This window comes from Xiphias gladius, chromosome 1 (genome assembly GCF_016859285.1).
Source record: "Xiphias gladius isolate SHS-SW01 ecotype Sanya breed wild chromosome 1, ASM1685928v1, whole genome shotgun sequence".
NCBI classification, from domain to species: domain Eukaryota; kingdom Metazoa; phylum Chordata; class Actinopteri; order Istiophoriformes; family Xiphiidae; genus Xiphias; species Xiphias gladius.
The window spans coordinates 6,008,601-6,032,174 of NC_053400.1; the positions used below are offsets into that span (position 1 = coordinate 6,008,601).

At 41.6% G+C, this 23,574-nt stretch overlaps 1 protein-coding gene across 1 annotated transcript in view; it reads right to left on the minus strand.

Annotated features, from left to right (window-relative positions):
* Nucleotides 1-17,485, minus strand: part of mtss1lb (MTSS I-BAR domain containing 2b) — a 66,557-nt gene extending 49,072 nt beyond the window's left edge. The window contains exons 1-2 of the mRNA XM_040127349.1: nt 17,374-17,485; nt 238-299 (exon numbers count right to left, since the gene is read on the minus strand). Of these exons, the coding sequence (XP_039983283.1) occupies nt 238-299; nt 17,374-17,460 (149 nt within the window). The 5' untranslated portion in view covers nt 17,461-17,485. The remainder of the gene's footprint in view (nt 1-237; nt 300-17,373) is intronic.
* Nucleotides 17,486-23,574: the final 6,089 nt, after the last annotated feature.

Consider the following 23,574-nt stretch of genomic DNA (forward strand, 5'->3'; position numbering starts at 1 on the left):
GCTTTATTTAATGAGCACCTGCTTCAGCCTATTCTACATATTCAGTGGTCAGGTTTTGAACTGGTAATGTAGCAATGGCATTGTTGATTCGGTCACTGAACTTGAAAGTAGTATATATGATGTATTAGTATGTTGCTACATCCAGGTGATATCAGTGTCACAGAGTTAAACCCTTTTACACACAAGACTATTTATGTATTTATTGTTTTACTTGATATTGTTCTCAAAGAAACTTACCGGAGCTGGGAATGCAGCTTGGTGGCCTTGGCACTGAAGTCCTCCCACACAGGATAGGAGCACTAGCAACACACAGACAAGACATGTTAATATCAACAGATATCATATATTAATAATCAACGATTATGGCACGCCCAGAGTCAGGGAGTGTGTGTATGGTTTTTCAGCCAACTAAATTGGATATCACTTAGTCCAGGGTCTGAGGTAGTTGCCTTAAGCAGATGCATGTTACACAACTTTAATGCCTGTCAGTCAACTGTCCGCAAGTTCTCCACAACACATCACTTTGCTTCATTCTTTAAAATTTCACTCTGTCACCAAACTGAAATATGAGTAATGCAGGCACTGTTATGTTTTTGAATTAGCAGTTAAACTGTCTCCACAACCGTTTGAACTGCCTCTTTTTCTCCCGATTGGTTAATTACCTCTAATTGTCTGGTTAATCATCTCATTGTAAATTTGGGTTTTGGACTGTTGATAGCAACCTGCAATATTAATTGTTGCTTACAAGTTAAGGCATCATTAATGATAAAACAATATTATAAGAGACATAATATATCAATATGAAGAGACTATTCTGACTAACAAATAGTTTTACTTTTGATACTTTAGGTACATTTTGCTGATAATGTTTTTTTTTTTTTTACTTAGGTAAAATGTTGAATTGCACTGAGTAAGAGTTCAGTATTGGTTCATAATATTAATGAGTTATATTAGTGAGTTATATGACTCATTAATATTATGAGTTATATAACACTTTGTTCTCCCCCTGTACCTCTGGAAGTGTATAATTTATCTCTCTACCCTTTTAAACTTCTCTCATCAAAAAATTTCCCTTTTGTCTTTCCACAAAAGCACACACACAGACTCACACACCCCTATCCCAGTCTCCCCACCATAAACAGCAGCCACCCCTCCTCTCCTCCCTATGCAGCCATCTAATCCATCTACCCAAGCACACACATACACACACATACATATACAGAACCCTTGACAGCTACTGGCATCACCCAGCATCAAAGGGTGTGACCAGAGCAGCCAGGATTGCTAACACAATTCAAAGCTAAAGCCCAGTCTCTAATGGATGCTGCTCCCCCATCCTCCCACACCTCGTTTAGACTGGATGACTGCTATCACCTATCACACACTCCCAGCCTCAGCACATATTACATTATGCTTGATCCAGGTTAACCTATAGCCCTGTTAAATGTGTGCATATTGTGTGTGTGTGTGTGTGTGTGTGTGTGTGTGTGTGTGTGTGTGTGTGTGTGTGTGTGTGTGTGTGTGTGTGTGTGTGTGTGTGTGTGTGTGTGTGTCTGTGTGTGTGTGTCTTTGTCTGTGTTGGGGTGGGGGTTATTTCAGTATGAGATCCAAATATCCTTATGGCAACACAGAGACAGAGAAAACCTGCCGACATACAAAAAGAAACTATAGGAAACAGGAAATTTTCAAAAAATTAAGGTGAAGGAGGACAGTAGGAAGGCAATAAAAGTGTGTGTGTGTGTGTGTGTGTGTGTGTGTGTGTGTGTTAGGGAGTGGGGCATCCTGTCGTGATGTCAGACTGGCACAGACAGAGCTGTATACTCTTTGATCTGGCCTGTTTGATGTGGCTTAATTTGGTTTGAAATCACAGTCCTATTTCCCTTTGGTACCAAAAGCGAAACCCTCCACCATCCTCCACCCAACATGCACGCACACACACACACACACACACACACACACACACACACACACACACACACACACACACACACACCCTGATCCCTCCCCTTGCAAGCTGTTTGAAGTGCCCCACGGAGCTTAAGTAGTGTGGACGGGAGATAACGTGAAGTGATGCCCTCCTCCTTGCACACACACACACACACACACACACACACACACACACACACACACTCATACATACTGTACACACATGAGCCGCTCTCCACCTCATTAGCATATTCAGGCATTTCAATGCATTAAAAGAGCCTTGTAGCAAGTAACCAAGTGATGATTGAGTGTGTATATGTGTGTGATTTCTTCCTGTTTCTTAACATGCAGGTCTTCCCCTACACACACTGTGTTAGTATAGCGCTGTGAGGTACTGTATTTAGCCGCGACATACAATAACTACCTGAAACATTTCTAATTTAGACCAAACCAAAAAGTCACCTGCTAAACAAGAAATGCAGCAGTACAGTGAGCCTGTGCCATGTGAAAAACATACGGTATCGAATGTATGTGCACGTTAGCTAAACATATTAATAAAGGTCCCACAGAAAGATGGCATTCTTAAAAGTAAAATATATATATAATTTTAAAATATTTAATGGCCACATCTGTTGCACTGTACAGAGCCAATGTGAGGAAAGATATTTCAGTTTCTGTTCCCAAATAAGGAAACCTAATTCAAAAATAATGCAAACTACTAAAAATCCAGCAGTAAAATGTAGCCTTGCTCTACAGTATGTTGGCTCACTCCTTTTGCAGACACAGAAAATGTCAATTAAAAAACAATCAATGCACTGTGACTTATTTAATATTTCTATTTTTAGCAGTCATTAACAACGACCATTTCCCATAAGCCTAAAGGCGTGTTTAGACAGAAAGAGAAGCAATTTTTCACCTTGGTTTATCACCGTTCTTGCAGCCTGTGTTTATTGACCCCAAACAGCCTTTCTGTCATTTTCCTCCAGTCCCTCTCCTTTTTCCTCTCATCTCTGTACTTTATGAAGCGTGGAGGAGCACTAATATTTCGACATTTTCAAGTGGCATGGAGGCGTCTTCGCCTCAGTTAACATTAACCAGGGTTTTTATTATTTATTTTTTTATGTTCAATTATACTATTTAGAATTGATGTATTCAAATTGAAAATTCTTATTTAATATTTCTGACTGTTTTTCACTACTCAGACAAGACCAAGGACCTATATTACGGCCTATGGCATGTTATCGTGCTTTGTTGTCTGTAAATTCGTTGATCAATAAAGCAAAAAAGAGGGAAAGAAAAACACAGAATTCACATCTAACCGCAGCCACTCGCATCTGTCCGTGGACTTTATACACCCATCAGCCACAGCATTTAAACCGGTAACTGGTTTTAATGTTGTGGCCTATTGGAGAGGCCAGTCAGGTGGCAAGTTAATAGATTGCACAGACAGAGTTGGACAGCGGACATGTTTCTTAGACAGAAGAGATTACACCTAGAAAGTTGGAAAGAGGGCATTAGAAGAGAGGGTGTTCAGATATCAATTATAAGGAAGTAGCAATTATGATGATGTGTTACAGGCACCGCTGTACTGGAAAAAAGTTGTAGCTGGTAGCTGTAGTTTTAAAAATGGCGACAAATTAAGGTCACACATTAAATTAATATGTTGGTGTAGTAAGTGTTGCGTTCGTTAAAGTGATGTATAATTTTGATACATTTGGTACTTTTCAACAAAAGTACCCTTAAATTCAAGATGCCTGTGGTGGCAATGGGGGAAACTGAATTATCTTACAAAGAGAGCGGTTGTCTGCCCAAAGTCAAAGATCTGCTGTGTGAATTCTTTTCAAATCAGCCTCAGCCTGGGAGCTCCAAGCTCCATAAATGTGCCTGTGAGTGTGTGTTCGTCTCAACCAGGGAGCTCAAAGACCGCGACCATAACCACTGCTCTCATATGATGGTAGATCTTGGAATATCATGCTGGCCGAGGGGCAAATGCATCAGCGTGCGAGAGACACACAGCAGGAGAGAGTGTGTGAAAAAGCTTTTGGATTGTATGCTATTACATCACCATTTCCTGTGTCACAGAAAAACTCAGCAGGGTGTGAGTGATTACCTATTATACACACACATGCACACACATAAATGTAAAGATGCAGACACACACAGGTACAACCCGGTTCGTCCCAGTGTAAACATATCTAAACGAAAAATGTGTCTTTCTTACGTCTAAGAAATTCTTAGAGGTAATTATATCTTATTGTCTGGTTAATCTATTACAAGTATGCAATCACAATGTTTTTGTGTTTCATTTATGGGGAAAAATTAGGGAAATTTTCAGCTTTATACTTTATACCTTGGATACTTCTCCTTTCCTTCTTCCCTCATATCCTCCCTTCCTTCCTCTTTCCTTTATCACCGCCTCTGTCAGGATAAAGCCTCACTGAATATGGCAAGCTGTAGAGCTGCCGCCTCCTATTCAGTTTCAATGAAGAACAGCCAATCGCTTGTAGGTAGCACACCAGGCAGTTCAAATGAGACAGATTTGAAAGTTCCAGACTGATAACCAACCACACCTGAGATCTGTAGTGTTCCTCATATAAATCATTTTCAAATTGCAGCATATGGTTTCTATTTCACTTGTGACTCTAAGACTTAAATCACCATAGAGGAAAGCAGCATTAGGACTGACAGGATGATGGATCCACCCACAAGATGTTGGAGGCGTCTGGCAGCATTGTCACTTTTGGTCTGGCTGTAACTATACTCCTAACCCCAAAAACTGTTTAAGACTCCTCCTCCGTCCATTCTTCCTTCCTTCCTTCCTTCCAGTGACAGTCTACTTTGTTAATGGACTGATTTTATTTCCTTTCCTCTATCCCTCTCTTGCCTCTCTGTCACATCCCTCTATTCCCGCTCCTCTCTACCCTTCGTAGTGTTAACTAAACAGATTTATAAGATTATTGACCATTTAGCCTTGGTTTTCACTTCCATTATTCACTTCCATTAACAAACTTAGTCACTACATCTCTTAGCAGGGAGTGCCACAGTTCTTATGGAAAGAAGCTTAATGCAGTTTGAAATTGTTTTGGTGTTTTGCCTGTATGTCCACAGGTGTTTAACACACAGCAAATATCTGTAAATGAATGGATAGTTTAGAATGTCAGTGTCCATTGGATATACAGTAAGTACCATCTTAATGGGCCATTCCGAGCCGCAGTGATATAGAAAAATTGATTTGGTTAGTGGTGGTTAATCAGTTACCTGTAGGCTAGCTCACACAGCTAATGATGTCTGCCTGTGGGCTAACTTTTTCTCATTGTAACTCACCCCCATTTTCAGATTTGTTCAGTGATTCAAATAAGGTTTTATTGTGCCCCTTGGCTGCTGTGTCTGCCAGCTGGAGAAACAGTCAAGCAATCAGAGTTTAGGAGCCAGGATTAAGAAGGAAGCGTCATTTTTGTAGAACCATTGGTAGGCTACCTAGTGAACAATGTGACAGACAGTGGTTTCTGTTTGCACTGTAACCAGGGATGTATAGACAACAATCACCAGGGTTACTGTTGGTAAGAAGAAAACATCATGATGATTTTGAGAAATATCTTTAGTTATAAGGTTATATGGTCATTTTTATACATCATCTAAACATTTTTATGGACGTTTATCTACAATCATGTATGATGCTTGAGTTTTCTGATTTAACTGAGTTATGACTAAGAGAATGCAAAATTGCATCAAACAGGGTCTAATTGACTCTTTTTATGTGTTTAAAAATAAAAAAGTAGGTAAACCCTCCACTTGGTCTCTATTTTAAATCCAACAGTGTACAGGGACCCTTTCCATCCTCCAATAATAATCCCTGATCCCTGAAGCCCAGAAATATATTGACTATTTTATTTTCTCTTTTCCCTTGACATTCTTTCTCCCAGTGGTCCTCCATTTCGTCTGGTCCTGACTCTGGACTCTGGGTTTCAGTCAACAGTCCTCTGGCCTAGTTCTCACAGCACCACCAGTCCACCCAGTCTGCCCAGCACTCTATTGAGAGCTCCACTCCACCACTCACTACAGTGGATGAGAAGCTTACTGTCTCCTCTCGTTCTTTTGTTCCCTTTGTTTCCCCCACAGCAAGACAGAAAAACAGAGGAAATCCAGCAAGAGAGACAGAGGGGGAGAGAGAATGGGTGGAGGCAGGCAGAGAGGGATGTAAGGATTATCCAGATTTTTTGTTGTATAATCGAGCCAATTCACACGTTAAAAGAGCAATGCAAGGACCAAACAAAAGAGGCTAATTTCACAGTGCTTCATATGCATAATCGACTGGCTGGGACTTTTCAAAAAGAGGATCAAACTCATTTTTATCAAGGTTGGGGATGGATGTATAACCCACAGAGAAAAATGCTACATAATATCTTGTCTCCACTTCTCCCAGAAAGAATGTTGGGATCTTTGTCTATTCTGGAGCTAACTGCACTGTTACAGTGATTCGGATTCACTTACACAGGTAGAGATTTCTGCCTTAATATAACTGAAAGGGACTGAATACCGACATTTCTTCAGCAATGGATAGGTTCAGCCGGGTCCATAAAGAACACTCTGATAACCCTAAATCTGATCTTTTCCAACTTGGTCCTGTCTAATAATTGATACTACCTAGAGAGCTACTGGACAATGCTAATTTGCAGTTACACTCAAAGACATCAATCCTGTCACTTTACTTGAAAATTACATTGACTTCTTGACCTGCAAACACCTCCTTGTGATTTGGACTAAAATTGCTATCGTAGTTTCGCAGTACATCTGGGTTATCAGCAAAATGTCATCAGTCATTCCTCAGCATTTGGCCTAACTGTCTACAAAATTCATCAGAATACTTTCATACGTTTGTTTAGATATTCTGCTGTCTGTCCTTGGTATGAACATGAGAGCATTTTTTTAGTGGAGGCGTCCTGCCATAGCCAGAATACAAGTTCTTCTGTTAATATCAGAAGAAATTATTACATTTTTATTTTAATATTAGGCTTATTAAGATAAAAGGAGCAGGGGTGCTGCAACACACAGCGAAGGCTTAATGAGTGAGCTGACTGGTTAAACAGCCATCCAGTAACTACACTGATAACAGAATGAGATGTGTCAGGATTTGTCAGATTCAGCAAGGCAAGTGACTGGCTGACATCACTGCATATTGCAGTAATTATTTAGAGCAGAATGCAAATGTAGCATAAAATCATAGCTTTATAAAAACTTCTAATGGGGGGAGGTTGGGTTGGGGTTTTCCCCCAGGAAACTGTTGTGGTAAAACAACTAGATTGAAATATCTTCTCCTATGATCAATTCAGCTCATAACGGTGGCATAATTAATAGCCACACTTATTGATATATGCCATTTTCTGTGTGAAATAACAAGTCTGCTTTTTTCCCTAAAGGTTACGTTGTTTTTGTTTTGTTTTTTTTTCATGAATGTGTATTACATTGCCAAGGCAGCCAACCCCTGCTATAAAACATTGTGGGGTATTCTTCTACCAGCAGTCAACATTGGTTTCTCCCGACTACGACCACAGTCTTTCCCCTAACCTTATCCAAATACTTTTACTCTCTTATACTGAAGCAAACCTTAACCATAGAGGTGGTAGTTTAAAAGAAATTCATACAAATCATTTTCGTAATGGTCATGTTATTTTGTGGTTTCAGTTGGAGGACTTGCCAAACAGCAAAATGAACTAACAAGGCAGAAATTCTAACTTGAATTTATTTGATATCAGCTTTAAAAAATGTTGATTACACCTGTATATCTCTTGTTAAAAAAAACCATTATGCAGTAGGAAGATAAGTGGAGTCATGATTTCCTCAACCTTGCTGAGTAAATCACTTCTCCCGGCACATAGGCTGGCACTTTCTTTCAAAGGGAGAGGGATTAGCATGCAGATAAGGAAACAGAAGCTGCCTTGGTGCATAATTAATGAAGTGCAGCAGCTAATTCCAATCTAAACATAGTGATGATGGGGAAAGAGGAAACCATCTGTGTGTTGTTGTGTCTCTGCACAGCAAAGGCCAGGGATCATAGACACACTATCAGTGAAACATCTGCACAATAGAATGTCTGGACCATGTTTTGGTTTAAACAATAATTTTGAATGTTGTCTAATATACCAAACAGGGGTAGCCATGAATTTACATACGTAATCAGTTGCTACATCACATGCTACTGTTAGCTGGAATGAAAGATGAGAGATTTTCTTCCCACTTTAACAGATGCTTTGAGGAGAAATGAAAATGTAACAACATAACTCAAACACAGTCAACAAAAAGTAACAAAAGTAACACAAAGCACAAAGAAAAATGGAAAAAAAAGAAAAGAAAAAAAGTTCCTGGAATCTGACCCGTCCAAAATGATCTGTTATAGTGAGAAAAATACTCAGCGATTTCCTCTTTCCAATAACTTGCTGACTTGGGGTAAAACACAAATAAAAAAGAAAAAACAGTGGTCAAACTCAAAGCAGCAGTGGGCAGTGATAACCTCACTTTGGTCCCTAGTATGTATCAAGCTTTAAAAACGCTGTAACATGCACTTCCCATAATGCATCTCTATATGTCTCCATATCCAAGCTGAGATGATCCCAAAGGCATCATTACAGTTACTTTCTCAGATTTGAGAAAGCTCCTCCTGAGCCACAGATGACATTATACAACTATTTTCACAATCTGAGTAGAGGTCACACTACAAATAAACTGATTTTGATGGGGTGCTCCCCTTTCAGCCCTACATAGCTTTCATGCCAATGGAATGTTTCGCACATAAACATAAATAATCAGGCATGAACCACAAAATGTAGACAGCACACTGATGAAAGACAAGACCGAGGTGGGGCCATCTACATTATCTTTCATTGGACGGTGTGTTCACAAGCAGCCATCAATCAGCCAGGCTCTTATGGCTATGAAGATGCCACTTAGCTGTTTCTTTCCTCTCCTTTGGTGGGCTGAAAGTCATTATTATCTGCACTGCTCCAACCGCGTGAAGGGGCTGTTGATGCAGGCTGGTGGTGCATCGGTCAGACCACTTGTGACAGTGACAGCAACCGTTATTGTGACCCTCAGCACTTAAAGAGACATGTGTGCAGAGATAAGGAGTAGAGGGTCTTGATGAAACCCAAACAGCTCCGACTGAATGTGTCCAAAAAACTCAAGAGTGCGAGCAAATTTGGTTCAACAAGGTTATTAACAAATGTTAACTACAGCTATATCCGAGACTGATTTAATAGTAGTTGTGGCTTTAGCAGGGTTGCTCTTGACCGTGACATTAAAGCTGCACTTTTGAATATTTTTATATTACTAATGGATCAATTAACCCACAGAGAACAGCCAACCGACTCCGGGATTCCCCTCAGTTCTTTGCAGCATTTTAGCATCTTTCAGCTCATTGTTTTAGTTTAACAATTCGGCAGTTGAAGTGTTTTGGTTCAGTCTCACAACTTTAATCAACCTTAGTCACAATTGCAGCAAGCCGCTGTTTTCAGCAAAAAAAAAAGGCTTTGTTAAACCCGACTACCTGCCCAGCAACAACAGACTAAGTTGTGGCTAGGTGGAGATCAAAAGAGAGATATAAGGAGAGTGAATATTGGACTTACATATGTCATATGACCAGACTTTAAACACAACTTTAAATTCATGCTAATGTTGAATGAGTAACTACAGTAGAGGTTAGCCATAACAACTGTATAAGAAAATAGTGTAATATGAACTCCATGTTCCATAACACCTTAATGTGAAAATGCTGTTCATGCTTGGGTTGTCCTTGGCTACTGCGCAATGCATTACAAGATGTTCCAGTGTGAAGCTATTTAAATACGTGACCAGAAGCAAGGCGGTGCTCCACAGCCCTACAGCATGTAGTCAGATGTAGAGGCTGTCAGTGCTGATGGACAGGAGAGGCGGCGTTCCTTCATGGCTGAAGGCTGATGTTGCATTGTCATTTTTTCTACTCAAAATTTCTCTGCAGCTGTTCCATTCCAATCATTCTGTGGCTTCTCCCACGGAAAACATAACAAACATTAATTTTCATATACTAATAAATTAACTTGTGCTCAATCTATAGCCTGATACCATAATCATGCCATCCCACGCACACACATATAAACACATACAGAGCTACAGAGGTACAGTTCTTTCTACAATGAAGATGTGATATATAGAGCATGAAGAAAACTTTCTCTTCTTTCAGTAGCTTCTTTTTGAAATGAACAAGAGAATATTGATTTGTCACATTCATTGTTATTCTGTGTCTCTGTCTCTGGTCTGTTCATAATGATCAGTGTGTTTTACAGTGAACAGCTGAGTGTGATGAGAAGGCTTTGACAGGCCTGACAAAGGGTTCAGTGAGAGAGGCTGTCTTGGCCGGCTCCCAGCAGCCTCCACGCCTCCCACGGCCAGTCCTCCCCATTAATGTCTACCGGCCCTAACGAGCCCCGGGGCCCAAACGACCTCAGAGATTTTAACAAGCTCTAACGAGTGAGATGCTACTTTACATGTCCTAGGATTCTGCTGGTACGTTGGGACCTTTTTCTTATGAATTAGAGTGACTGTTTTTACATGGTTGTTTTCTGAATGAAAAAGTTTCAAAGTCGAAATCATCTGAATCATTTAAAAGCAAAACCATGCCAGTGAGGGTAATTTCCCTTGCACTGCAAGACAAAAAAATTCTGTCCTCAACTCACTTGTTCCTCTGTGACTTTAAAATCCAGCTGCTCTGCAAACTAGATTGATTCTTCAACCTGCTGTACAGCTTTTTAATCCAACTTTCACTTTCAAAATGAATTTGCTGAAGAAAATTCTTGAGATGCAAGGAAGACAAACCCAAAAACCCAATTTCTGACTGAAATCAGTTCATTTCAAGGGATTTTGCTGCAAAAGATGTAATCACTAAGTGGGGTGAAGTAAGTTCATGTTGGGCTTTCTCATAGAATTAAATTTTGGTTTAAAAAAAGAGAAAGAAAAAGCTATTTTATACTGTAAGCTGTATTACACCACCCAGGTTTATAGACCGATCAGCCACAACATTAAAAGTGTTGATGTTGTGGCTGAATGGTGCATATATACCGTATACACACACACACACACACACATATATATATATATATATATATATATATATATGTGTGTGTGTGTGTGTGTGTGTGTGTGTGTGTGTGTCTGATCCTGTATAACCCCGTTTTGCCTGAGTAATTGTGGCTGGCTAGCAGTAGTATCTTATCGGCTAGCTTGCATGTTACTGGTTAGCTCGGCAGTGAGCGGTACCTTGCTACTACCCTAACTACCCATACCAGAAATCACTATGTCAACCAAGCTACTGCAAACACTCATATTTTGGGGAAATGGAATCAATGCTTTTTGGACATACAGCACTCACGAGGATGAGAGCTGACTCTGTTTTTGCCTCCCTCTTTCTAATGACACGCAATCCCGGCCTCTGTTTTTAACAACAGCACAGCGGTGGGAAGTCCTCTGGACCACACAGACACAAATACACCACAGATGGGACTAATGATACGCTTCTACACAGCATCTTCAGTTCTGCAGCATGGCCCAGCGTCATATGACATAATTGTCACAGGCTTTTAAAAGGATGGACAACAATGGGCAGTCTCTGTGAGGATACGGAGCAGTTTACTTCCACTTCTCTTGGTTTGCTGATGTTGTTGTTTTTCCGGTTTACTACTTTAATGAGGTGGCAGGCAAGCCTCAGACCATAGTGTCCAATGAACTCCCTCAGTTTTCTTTCCCAGTGCTGATTTCACTTTCTTCCCAAGTTGTAGAAAAACATACAAATTTAACACTGTTGAAATCAGTTAATAAATGAAGTCATTCAATTATACAGTGAGTATTGACTCTTATTTTGTTTAGTCAATTTGAACATAATTGTAAATTAGTTCATTTTCCCAACAGCCTAAATGCAAACTCCAGCATAATGTCAACCAATGAGAACCAGGGCAGCGCTGCAGCAGGTGAGCCTTTATGATAGTGAGTACCGCTTGAAAACTCACCTCGAGTTTATCAAACTGTGCTTGAAGGAATCTGAAAGGATCAGGCCAAAGATTCTCTCAAATAAACCAAACGTGATCTTTATGGCCTAAATGGCAGGTGCTATAGTAAATCCCCAGGGTGATACCATCCCTGTGAGGCGTGGCGGCAGCATGGTGGAGGTGTTTTGCAGCAGCAAGGAAAACAAGAGAGACCCTAAGATGGCAATGCCATGTAGAGGTGAAATGATTTGTTGATTAATCAGCCAAACAATTCATTGAGAAAATAATCGTCAGATTAATCGATAATGAAAATAATTATTTATTGCAACACTGCAATGACACTGCTATCCTGTCTGACAGGGTTTGAGGGGATCTGCAAGGAAGATGTGGCAAACCTGCCCAAGCACAGGTCTGCTAAACTGGCTGAGGCACACCTGAATTGTAGGTCATACTTTCAGTGTCAGTGTGACATACATTCAGCCACAACAGTAAAACAGGCGCCGGTTGTAATGTTGTGGCTGAATGTTGTATATACTGTGTATATATATATATATATATATATATATATATATTGATCACACAGTTTTTCAAAGCATCTATTGATATTTTATGCAGTGATTTAGGTCTGAGCATAAAATCACCCTATTGTTTAAATCGCCCTGCCCTTATGGTACACAGATAAAGGAACAGAACTACAACAGGTTGAAAACAGACTTTTTTAAACAGAAGTCGAAGAAAGCCTTTAAAACGATTTCTCTCCTGTTTCTTAAGGGATCATTATCATATTGACAATCATGTTCTTCTTTATTCAATCCTACTGCGGCTGAAAACAAAATATTACCAGTATCAACTGGTCCATAGCCAGCTGACCGTGAACATGACCTCTGTGTCTCATCATATTACCCCTCTGCATCCTGTGTGTGTGTGTGTGTGCGTTGGTGTGTGTGTGTGTGCAATTCACTAGAAATTTACGAGACATAGCCTCCAGGGCTGCACATTGGCCGACGACTACTGTACATAGTGCCGCACATACACACAGACATACAACCACATAAAGACAATGTACCTCAGGAGCATATGGCAAAGTTTCATACATATATTTCAAATGCCAAAGATCCTCATTTAAAAGTTTCACAGTATGAAAAATCGCAATTACCACCAAACTGCAGGACTATTAGCCTGGAACTGATGTTTTGATATCATTAGCTTCTTTGCAACCCCTGCTGTGCACTATTATTAATTTAAGACGATTAGGGCTATGAGATACAAAAGACACCACTGGCAGCTTGCATATATCAGCCACATAAAGATGACACACATAGAGCAGACACACAAGGAGTGACTGGTTGCTTTGGGCAGAGGATGTGCTGAAGAGAGAAAGAGGAAGGGAGGACCTGAGGAGGAGCAGGATGAGGAAGAAGACGATGATGGGCAAAGAGGAAGAAAAAGTGCTTTCTAAACAGTGTGGAGCTAATGCACTGCCGTTGGCATACAGCAACATGGAGCTTGGCTCTTGTTGTGAACTCACGAGCATGAATGACACCTAAAAGCACCAAGTACCAGGTCCACTAGCAAACATGAATGTGTATAATAAACTTAGTATGGCCAAATGGCATAATGGCTACAGAGGTTGTCCACAAACTAAGGGAACCCAAGCCAAGATATCTACAATTGTTTACTTTCGAGGGCTGCGAGATCCTTACACTAGCGGATCCTGCTTCCCACATACGGCGTAAAAACAGTCTGGATTTTAGAGTGTATTGATAATTCCTGCTGGAACTTGTAGAGTCAGCTGTCTGGAAGAAGAGGTGTCTGAACATTTAGGAAAGAAAAAATGCAGATTTTGTAAGAAACACTTGTAACGACATCTAAGAGAAGTTTGGCCACAAAAGAAAGGACACTACGATATTCATGGCTAAAATATAGATAATTGTTCAAATTCATTCTATGTCAGGATAAACCCCTTCAGATGTTCCATGTTGTTTTTCCAGGGGGTTCCATAACAATCAAGGTTCTTAACTTTGCATTCACAAGATGAGCGGACTCGGATTTGTGTCAAATGTACTGTGACAAATAGGAAGTGCAAATGAACTTAAAAAAAAGAAAGAAAATAAAAGCAACTGTGTTGTCAGCTCAACTATTCGCATCAAACCATCTTATTTGATTTGATTTACCTTTAGGGTTGAAACTATCAATTTTATTCATATCAGTTAATCGGCAGAGTTTTTTTTCAGTCATTTGATTTACATTTTATCTGTAAATTCTCAGAAAATAGTGAAAACTACAGCATACAGTGCACAACATCATGAACTGGGATTTTTGAGATGTCTTCTCTGCAGTGACTGTTTGATTGCCCCAGTCCTCCATCCGCTTAATAAACCAAGCTGTCACAACCTGCCTGTAACCAAGAACCAGTAAAGAATTTTAGTACTATTACTATTAATCCATGTTTCTTCTGACAAATGGCTTCTTCTTTGGTGAAGCCATGAACACCAATTAAACACATTGTTTCCTGTTGATTCAAAGCGAGTCTCGGGGCAGATGACCCAATGATTCTCATCCACTCACTGCCAATCATTCATTGCCTCCTTGGGAACTGAGGAATTCCTCCATTCCAGACGGGGGCAATGGTGTTTTTTTGCCCAGGTTGTAGTGACCCATCTATTTCAGAGTGAGATGGATAACATAAACAAGGGGACCATTAGATACCAAATAAATAAGGATGAAAACAGAGACAGTGTAAGAGAAGGGCAAGCATGGAGAAGTCTTTTAAGCAGTATTCTTTGAACACCGATTACTCTATTTTATTCTGTACTGTGTGTGTTTGTGTTAGAGCATCAGTAACTGAGAGAACAGGAGAAATAAGATGGAGATAAATGCTTATAACAAAGTGTGAACTCACTTTTCTGGCTTTGCTGATACTGTTCTCGATGTTTTTGCTTATGAAATGTATTAAAATCAACAGAATTCTTTGTAGAAGGGGAAGTCAGGGAGTCAGCTGAAACCACAACCCTCTTTAAACTACAATGTGACAACATTTAGTTCTGTGGCCCAGGGGGGAGTTCAGCTGTGTCTCTGTGCAAAATCGTCACAATCAAAGACACCACTACTGCTAAGAACATGCCATTACTGCGGGTTATGGGGTCATTTGACAAGAAGCAATGGAAATGTAATTTACTTTCCCAAAAGAAAAATCAACAGTAACAAATACATATTTTGAAAACCAAGCTGAGTTGATTCTGACATCTCCCAGCACTGCATTACCTCTGTGTGCCACCCACTTTATCCCGACATCCTGAACTCTGTTAAGGACCAATACAGATGCTGTGTCATAGGTGCTGATGTTGCTATGCAACCAACCCCAATGGTTTTCAGAGGGATGAACATTTTCACAACAATGTTATCATCTCAAGATGGTTGTATTTGGCAGAACAATGATTTTCCATTAGCACGGAACCCTTGAAGCTGCCTTGATTTATCATCTGAATGGTGGGTGCCTCCCATTATACAGCTCTCAGAAGAATCACATCCACGTTCACCAAATACAAATGAATGAGCCACGTGCTCTCAGGCTTTATTGGAAATGTTCGTTCCAGTGCTTTTAGGGCTCGACCCACACTAGGGACTACACGTCGGGATATTTCTGCAACTGCTGCTTCAACTTTCACTTTTCTTTTTAAAAATCTGCCATAAACAGTCCCCCAACTTTCTGGAGGCAAAAGAGTAAATGACTGGAATATTCCTTTAAATTGCCCACAAAGCTCCAGTCAATGTTAATTCTCCTTTGGATATTTTTATTTCATTATTTCACTATGCATTTGTGTAACTTGAAATGCTGAATTGTACTGAATTGAAATCAAACTAATCGATACCTTTTCTACTATTGGAAATAGTCTTTGTTCTGTGTATCATGTGCTGTATTAGTATCTGGGATCATACTTGTGTATCCCTTTCTCCTGCTCCCATGTGTCACAACAGAGAGCCAGCACTCTCTCCTGACTGCACAATAGGAGAGTAGCACTGGCTGTGACCTCTAGCAGTGGGGTCACACAAATGGCAATAAAATGCGAAAGGGAAAAGCATCATCTTAAAAAGAAAGAAAGAAAGAGAGAAAGAAAGAAAGAAAGAAAAGGAAAACAATGTCTATCTACATTTCATCTCTAATGGAAAAAGCGTTTATGGGTATTGCTACTCATGCAGTGTCCCCATTAATGATATAGGGACGCACAAATCATATTTAAAATTGGAAAGACAAAGAGAGGAGGGAGACGTGGAATGACAGACAGACAGATAGACATGCAGAGCTGCATGGGCGTCTGACAGGCGGACATATTGACCGTCCGACGGGCGCTTTCATCCAAAGCATCTTACGGCAGCACGAGTGCCGACGGTGCATTTAGGATGGGTGGGTGCTGAGCCGCCGGAGCCATCGAGCCGCGGAACCGCCGGCTGACAGGCAGGCCGATGGCGCGGCCAGACGGACGCAGAAAGGCAGAGTTGCGAGGAGGTTGGGCGCCTGGCGGGTGCGCCGGTTTCTCACGCCTTCGCGTTTTCCCCTGCCGGATCGGCCTGACAGAAAATCAATGACGCGGCACTCTCACGGAGACGCGCAGTTACCACGGAAAAAGGGGGGGGGGGTGAAAAGCGGAGCCGGCGGGGATGAATATGCAACAGTCACGTCTGTAGGCTCTCCTTGCTCAGCCCCGGCGCTAGACTTCAGCGTGGGAGAGACTAGGACGATGGCGATGGAGCATCTCAGGCACCCACCCAGGTCCACACGTGCATGTGACGGAATGTGTCAGAGCCACTATTGCCTACCCGACGTATAGCTCCGCTTTTGTTAGAGGCCTCTCCGAGGTCTAAATTGGCCCCATAACCGCATCGAGGTGGATGGAGTCCCCGTCTCATTCAGGCACCGACCGCTCACACCGGGCTTTTAAAGGTGCCCCAGAGCTCTAATAGGCCCAGAGGCCATTCAGATCTCACACAGCCCCAGTCACGCGCGCATCTCCGCGAGAAAAATTGCCAGTCGCGCTGCTGAAACCGGATCGAAAACGGCGGACTGAGTGGCCCGAGAGTCCGGTGGAGGACGGGGGTCGAACATCACGTTAAGTGTGTCCGATAATGGGTGCATCGACGTTTACATGCGCAGCCAATATTCTGGGGGTGTAGGAGGTGAGGTGAGGTGGGGGGGCTTCGCACCAACAACCCACCAGGCCGCCTCACCACTGTCACCGTCTTCATGTTAAATACAACCACAACCAACATCTGCTTATTAGTAGAGGCGTGAGTCCGCTGCATTTTAAACGCGTACTTAAGACCGAGACACCAGCTCCTTTAGGATTAGTCTGTGTGATCATTCTCAGGGAGGGAGCACATGTGTTTAACCATGACCAGGGAACCAGTGAAAGGTTAAAAAAAAAAGGCTCTCATTTACCTTCATGTCGTTGACAATCGCCTGGAATAGACCCCCGAGGGCCCCGCATTCCTTCTCCACGGTCTCCATGTTTGCCAAATCCACCATTCACCGGAATTTGCAGAAGCGCGCACCGACTGCGCGCTACCAACACCCAGCAGGGAAAAATGCAAAAATGTAGCCTATTTCCACAAAACCACGACCGGGATCTCCGGTTCCTCCTTAAAACCGGGAGACCGGCAATGACGGGGGGGTGGGGGGTGGGGGGGGATTCAGCGAGAATAGGAGGAGAAAGGGGGGGGCGAGAAAAAGAATGATGCCGAAACACACGCCTGGCGCTGCGGTCTCTTCCAAGCCAAGGGAAGATGGGTTGTGAGAGAGGAAAGATGGTCTCTCCCCCTCCCTCTCTCTCTCTCTCTCTCTCTCTCTCTCTCTCTCCCTGACTCTGAGTCAGTCAGGCGGTGAGACGTTCAGAAGGTATCGGAACGACCATGCTCACCTTGGCGCAGCCAGCGCTACGCGGAGTCGGTGGGGACGCATGTGAAAGCTGCGGAGAACCGGAGCGATGGATCACAACGTGTGTGTGTGTGTGTGTGTGTGTGTGTGTTTTGTCGGGGTCTGTGCGTTCGTGCATGCATGTGCGCGTAGGTAAAGACAGGCTGTGATTGGTGCAGAGGCGGTGGGCTCAGCGGTGCGGGGAGAGCAGCCAGTAATACGATCCCTGCGACTGCGAGGGAGTGAAAAAAAAAAAAAAAAAAGGAGGCTGGACAACTCCGGACGGCCTGTCACATGGCCACACGCACGCAGAGACACACACCTTACACCGCAACACAAAAATCAGCGGGTATGCATGTGTGTAGGAATGTGTCCTCATGACCCCGATTAATCCCTTTTTTTTTAAAATATCACATTCATAACGCTTCAGTTAACCTATAAGGACTGTTATCTGCGGATCCCTCTCAAAGAAATGTCACGGCATTGATTGATTTCTCATGAGACACAGCTACTCGGTCAACCTATACGCAAGATGAGCTCAGTAAGATTCATCTGTATGACTCAGCTGGATAACATCTCTTAGACTAAACCCTCTCTTAACGAACAGTTATTGTCGTTGTTTTTATCAAAATTCCTTTGCATCTCAGAAAATTCAACTCCTAACTCGGAGACTCGTGTGTTAAGAGGTTTGCCTAGACCCTCATCATGAAACAAATCATCACGAAATTCAACTACAGGAGGACTTACTTCTCTTTGGACATCAATTTAGTTTCCATTACTTTGATTCGTCATTAAAAATCAAAGTTTATTCAGAGTATTTACATTTTATTTTGATGCAGATATACATCTTGGTGTGGCAGTGATCTACAGTATCTTTTGCTAGGCTACATCTACAACAATATAACTGCATGTTATATATGTTTTCATATTTACCAGTAAAACTAGACATTAAGAATTCTAGATGGGGGATTTTGACAGCATAACTAGTCAGTTTGTCTTTTGAAACATTTAGCATGAAAAAGCAGTAGACACTAGAAAACACCAGTAGAAACATTTGAAACAGTAGAAACACATAAGCCTTGCATGCAACTCCTGTGATAATTTCTTGTGAGACAGCTCTCTGCTCATGTAAGCTATTTACATTATTTCCAGTTATCATATGTTATCAGAAAAGCTGACCACGGTTTGTAGTCTGATCTGGATCTATTCCAGTGTCCATGACAGTGTCAGAGAGTTAAACATTATAGTTTGAATGATATTGAATTTCGTTGTATTCCACTATAAAACTGAGCTAACGGAGTGCAAAATAGGAAATGTGCAGTTGTGTATCTTCATTAATCTGGGGTAATAAGAGCAAGTGTCCATATTCAAAATGTACTTTAATTACAGAGTATTCAAGTAACTTGATACTGCGGGCAATCCGAATGATGCTTAAAAGGTCAAAGGTCACAGTGCCCAGAATATTCTTTTGACCACAGATGGATCATGTAAGAGAGAAGAGCTTGGAAAATAGACAGCGATGGAGAGTGCTAGAAGGGATCTTTTTCTTCTGTGGGTTTCAGGCATTGAGATGTTATTGTCACATGATAAGCTCATGATGTTTTCAGAACGTGGTGTCTTGATATTACATTTTTATTGGAACAGCCGTTGTGTTGAGCTTCAACAACCACAGAAGTCATGAGCGCAACTCAAAATAAATTCCAAATGGGCAATTCCAACTTGAATATTAGATCTTTGTGGTTGTTGTTGTCGTTTTAATATTTCTAAAACCAAGTTTTAATGATACACTACAAGATTTTCCTGAATTTGTTCGTCAGTGGCAAAAAGCTACAGAATACTTTTTACCTTTGTTAACCAAGATCCCTCTGAATGAGTGTGGATCTAGAAGAAGTGTCTAGGACTCCAGAGAGCAGGTTACAACAGGCATGTGACACATTGAGTTATGTACAATATACAGGGACAAGCTCACGTTCACACACACTTAGCTCTAAGCTCATGCCAAATTTTCAGCATCCTGAAAGAGACCTCCTATGGGTACTAGGGATGACACACCCATGTGAGCCCCTCTAGTGTGTGTGTGTATGAATACCATATGTGCACTCTATGTGTAGATGTTTGTGCATTCATGTGGCTACGGTGGTCCTCTGTGGTGACCTTGACAAAAGGAAGGATGTAATAGATATCACACAGCCAGTGCAGTTCTTGTCTTAACCTAAACATTACTGTGCGTTTATGTTGTTGAGTGTCCTTAAATTCATGCATTGTCTTGTCTTTCCTGCCTACGGTTCTTTCACACACTCTCTGGCTACCTGCTAAAAATTGCTGGTTCACTTGGACATGGCAGAAAACTGAAAAGCACATGTTCAGGCACAGCAACATCTTCTGTTGGTTCTCATTATCTCCCACGAGGCAGTTCCAGCAAATGATCAGATCAGTGTAGAAAGTAAACATACTTCAAAGAGACATGAAAACAGTGTCGGTGTATTAACAGCTGTGTATGGTAAAGTGACAGATTCCAGGCAGGTTAAATCAATTTGACAAGGTTTTACTGCATTCCTAACTGCGGACCTGGCTTCTATTTAAAGGTGTCACACAGCTAGAGGGCCAGACAGTCTTTTTTGTTTTCCTTCATACAAATGAAAACCCAGATTAAGTTTTCTCACCTGTTATCCTGTTGGTATTGGACCTAAAAAACTCCCAGTTCTACGAGAAAATCTACCACCAATTTTCCATTTTGTTGTCGTCAGTGTCGTGTCCAAACACTCACAGTATGATTTTATGTTCAGACATCTGTGTCATTCTACACTATTCATAATAGAGATGTAATTTTCCTACACAGTTTATGTATCTACAAATTTTAATTTCTTTTGGAGAGTGGGATGTGGAAACAGGGTCTTTGGTCTGTGGCTAATTAAGCTAACGTCAGCTCTATGTGTAGGTTAGATGCTGTTTCTGGCTGATCTCAGATGACTTCTTTAAAATGAGAAGCTTATAAAGGGGGTTTTATGCACTGGCTACATACTACACATGACATCATGCTAAAATACAGAGGCTAAGCTAATGGGTCCCAAGCGAAAAGTCGCATCACCAGTTGATGATTTGGATAGACGGGTTTCCGAGTTACGGCATCAGTGAGATGCATGTGCAGGCGGAGGGCAGATAACAACCCAAAATAACTAAAAGGAGGACAGCAACATGAAAAGTTGTTTTTGTTGTTTTTTTGTTAAACTGCAAAAGTCGCAGAAGTTATGTGTGGAAAATTATTCATTATCCCAAGAAGAAAATGCACTCCTCAGAGTGCAGTGGACCTGGTCAGAGCTCTTGATTTTATGAGGGCTTTGGATGGTTTTGCACTGAACCTGCAGAAATAAACGCCAGCTTTAAGGTAAGACAGTTCACACTGTTACTGCGCGTTTAAGTCTCTTTTAATGGATTTCGCTAAGGTTTATCAGGCTCTGTGTTTAGCGTGCATTTTAAGCGTATGGCAGCCACTTACAAACACAACATCCAACGGTGAAAGTGACCGAGGTGAGACGACAATTTTCCAATGCTTCTGCTGAAGCTACTACCGCATCAGGTACAAGTCAGTCCTCCAATGTCACACTCACACCCATGCATCTACAGTACCTCTGAAACTAACACTAGGTCTACATCATTGCCTGCCCAGGCACCAAGGTCTAATAGAACCACTGGCACAACACCTAAAGCAAGACAAACATCTCTTCACGATTATGCAGCACCTGTCATAACCCCATTGAGAAAGGAGAAGATAGATGAAGCGCTTGCGAAAATGATTGTCACTGTCCTCAAGTCATTCCAACTTGCGGAAGACAAAGGATTCAAGCTATAAAACAATGCTCTCAACCCTTCCTACGCTCTTCCCAGAGGAAGACTGCATCCCAGACAGTTTCAAACATTTATAGGAGGGAAATTGCATCACTGAAGGAAAGGGTGTCTCAAGTGTCAGCAGTTTGCTTAACTACAGATTGTTGGACATCAAGGGCTACAACCTAATTTATGGCAGTAACATGCCACTTCATTGAAGAGTTCAACATGTCCTTCTGCCTACTGGACTGTTTTGAATTTAGTGACTGGCACACAACAGAAAACCTGGCCAAAAAGCTTCTCAGTGTTGAAAAAGACTGGAAAGTGGAACACAAAGTGGTTTGCTGCATTACTGACAATGCTGCTAATACGTTCCATGCCTGGCGCATACAATCAATCTGATTGCCAGAGATGCCCTCAAAGGCCTAAAACCCATTCTGGATAAAGTGAAAGAGGCAGTGGAATACTTTCACAGGAGCAAACTGGGTTCACTCAGTTTCCCAATGGGGATGACAGAGCTGCAACCCAAACAGGACTGCATCACAAGGTGGAACTCTACACTTGACCTGTTGAAGAGTTTCCTGCAATCCACGGATGACATTATCTCCACCCTGGCCATCAGAAATGCATTGGTCAGCCCTTTGTCCCAAGATCAGGGGAGCATTCTGCAGGAAGTGTGCACTATCCTGCATCCTTTCAAGAAGATCAGTGCAGAAAGGTGTGCTATTCCATAGTTAAAGCTGGTCAGTACATTCTCTGAAATTTATCTCTTCAGCCTTGGTACAGTCATTGCGGCCACCTCCCTTCTCAGGAGCTAGGCTGAACCACCAGATAGCAAATCAGTCTCTTCCGCTGTCTGGGTCACTGGCAGCTCCATGGTTCCTCCTGACAGCTCTTGTTGAGAGAAGAAGTTCTACACTTGATCAGCTGTCAAGTCAAGTTAATAAACCTCTGCTTTGATTGTGCTACTGCAGGGTTCAACTCTGTTATTTGAGTGATAATAGATAACTAAACAGCTATGTCGACAATTCATTAATCGATTCATTTCCGTTATTGATTTAATTTATCAAAAACATATTAACCCACAAGTAGGAGATGAGGAACATGGGGTGTAACATTGTACTGTAGTTTTGTTGTAGTAACAGGTTGCAGCATCCTTGCTGTCTGATGAGACGAGTTACAGGTGTCTGTGTGTCTGTGTGTGTGTGTGTGTGTGCGTGTGTGTGTGTGTGTGTGTGTGTGTGTGTGTGTGTGTGTGTGTGTGTGTGTGTTAAAGGTAGAGCAGTATATTTCACTGAACCAGGGTTTCTATTTTGCTATATGTCATATATCACTAACATCACAAATAATATGAGAAAGAAGATGTACGGAAATATGTTGATGAGGAATTCATATTCAATAAATATTCAAAGTCAATGAAGTGATATTATAGTATCTACAGTAACTTCATTGAATGCACAACATCTTCCAAACCCTTTAAGTGCCATGTATCGCCCTTAATGACAATCACTGTGCAGATGTGATAAGTGGACAGCAGTTGGATGCTATCTGTAACAGTAATTAGAACAGAACAGTAATTAATCTGAGCAATATTATCTGTGACACAGGCTGCCATACAACCCCGAAGAATATTTAACACGCATGCTTAATAGTTTGCAAAGTGACCTTTTCATCAAATGCTGCTCCTTTTTTTTCTCCAGACACACGTTTGGTGATTGTGTCAATTTTAACTTCATCTGTCTGCAGCACTTGTTTCCAAATTGACTCTGGCTTATCCAGATGTTGCTTTCCAGATTTCATATGTGGACTTTCGTGATGAGGTCGCAGGTGACGTTTCCTTCCGATGATTCTTCCATTCAGACCCAGTTTGCGCATCAACGCAGCACGGTGGAACGTTGCACC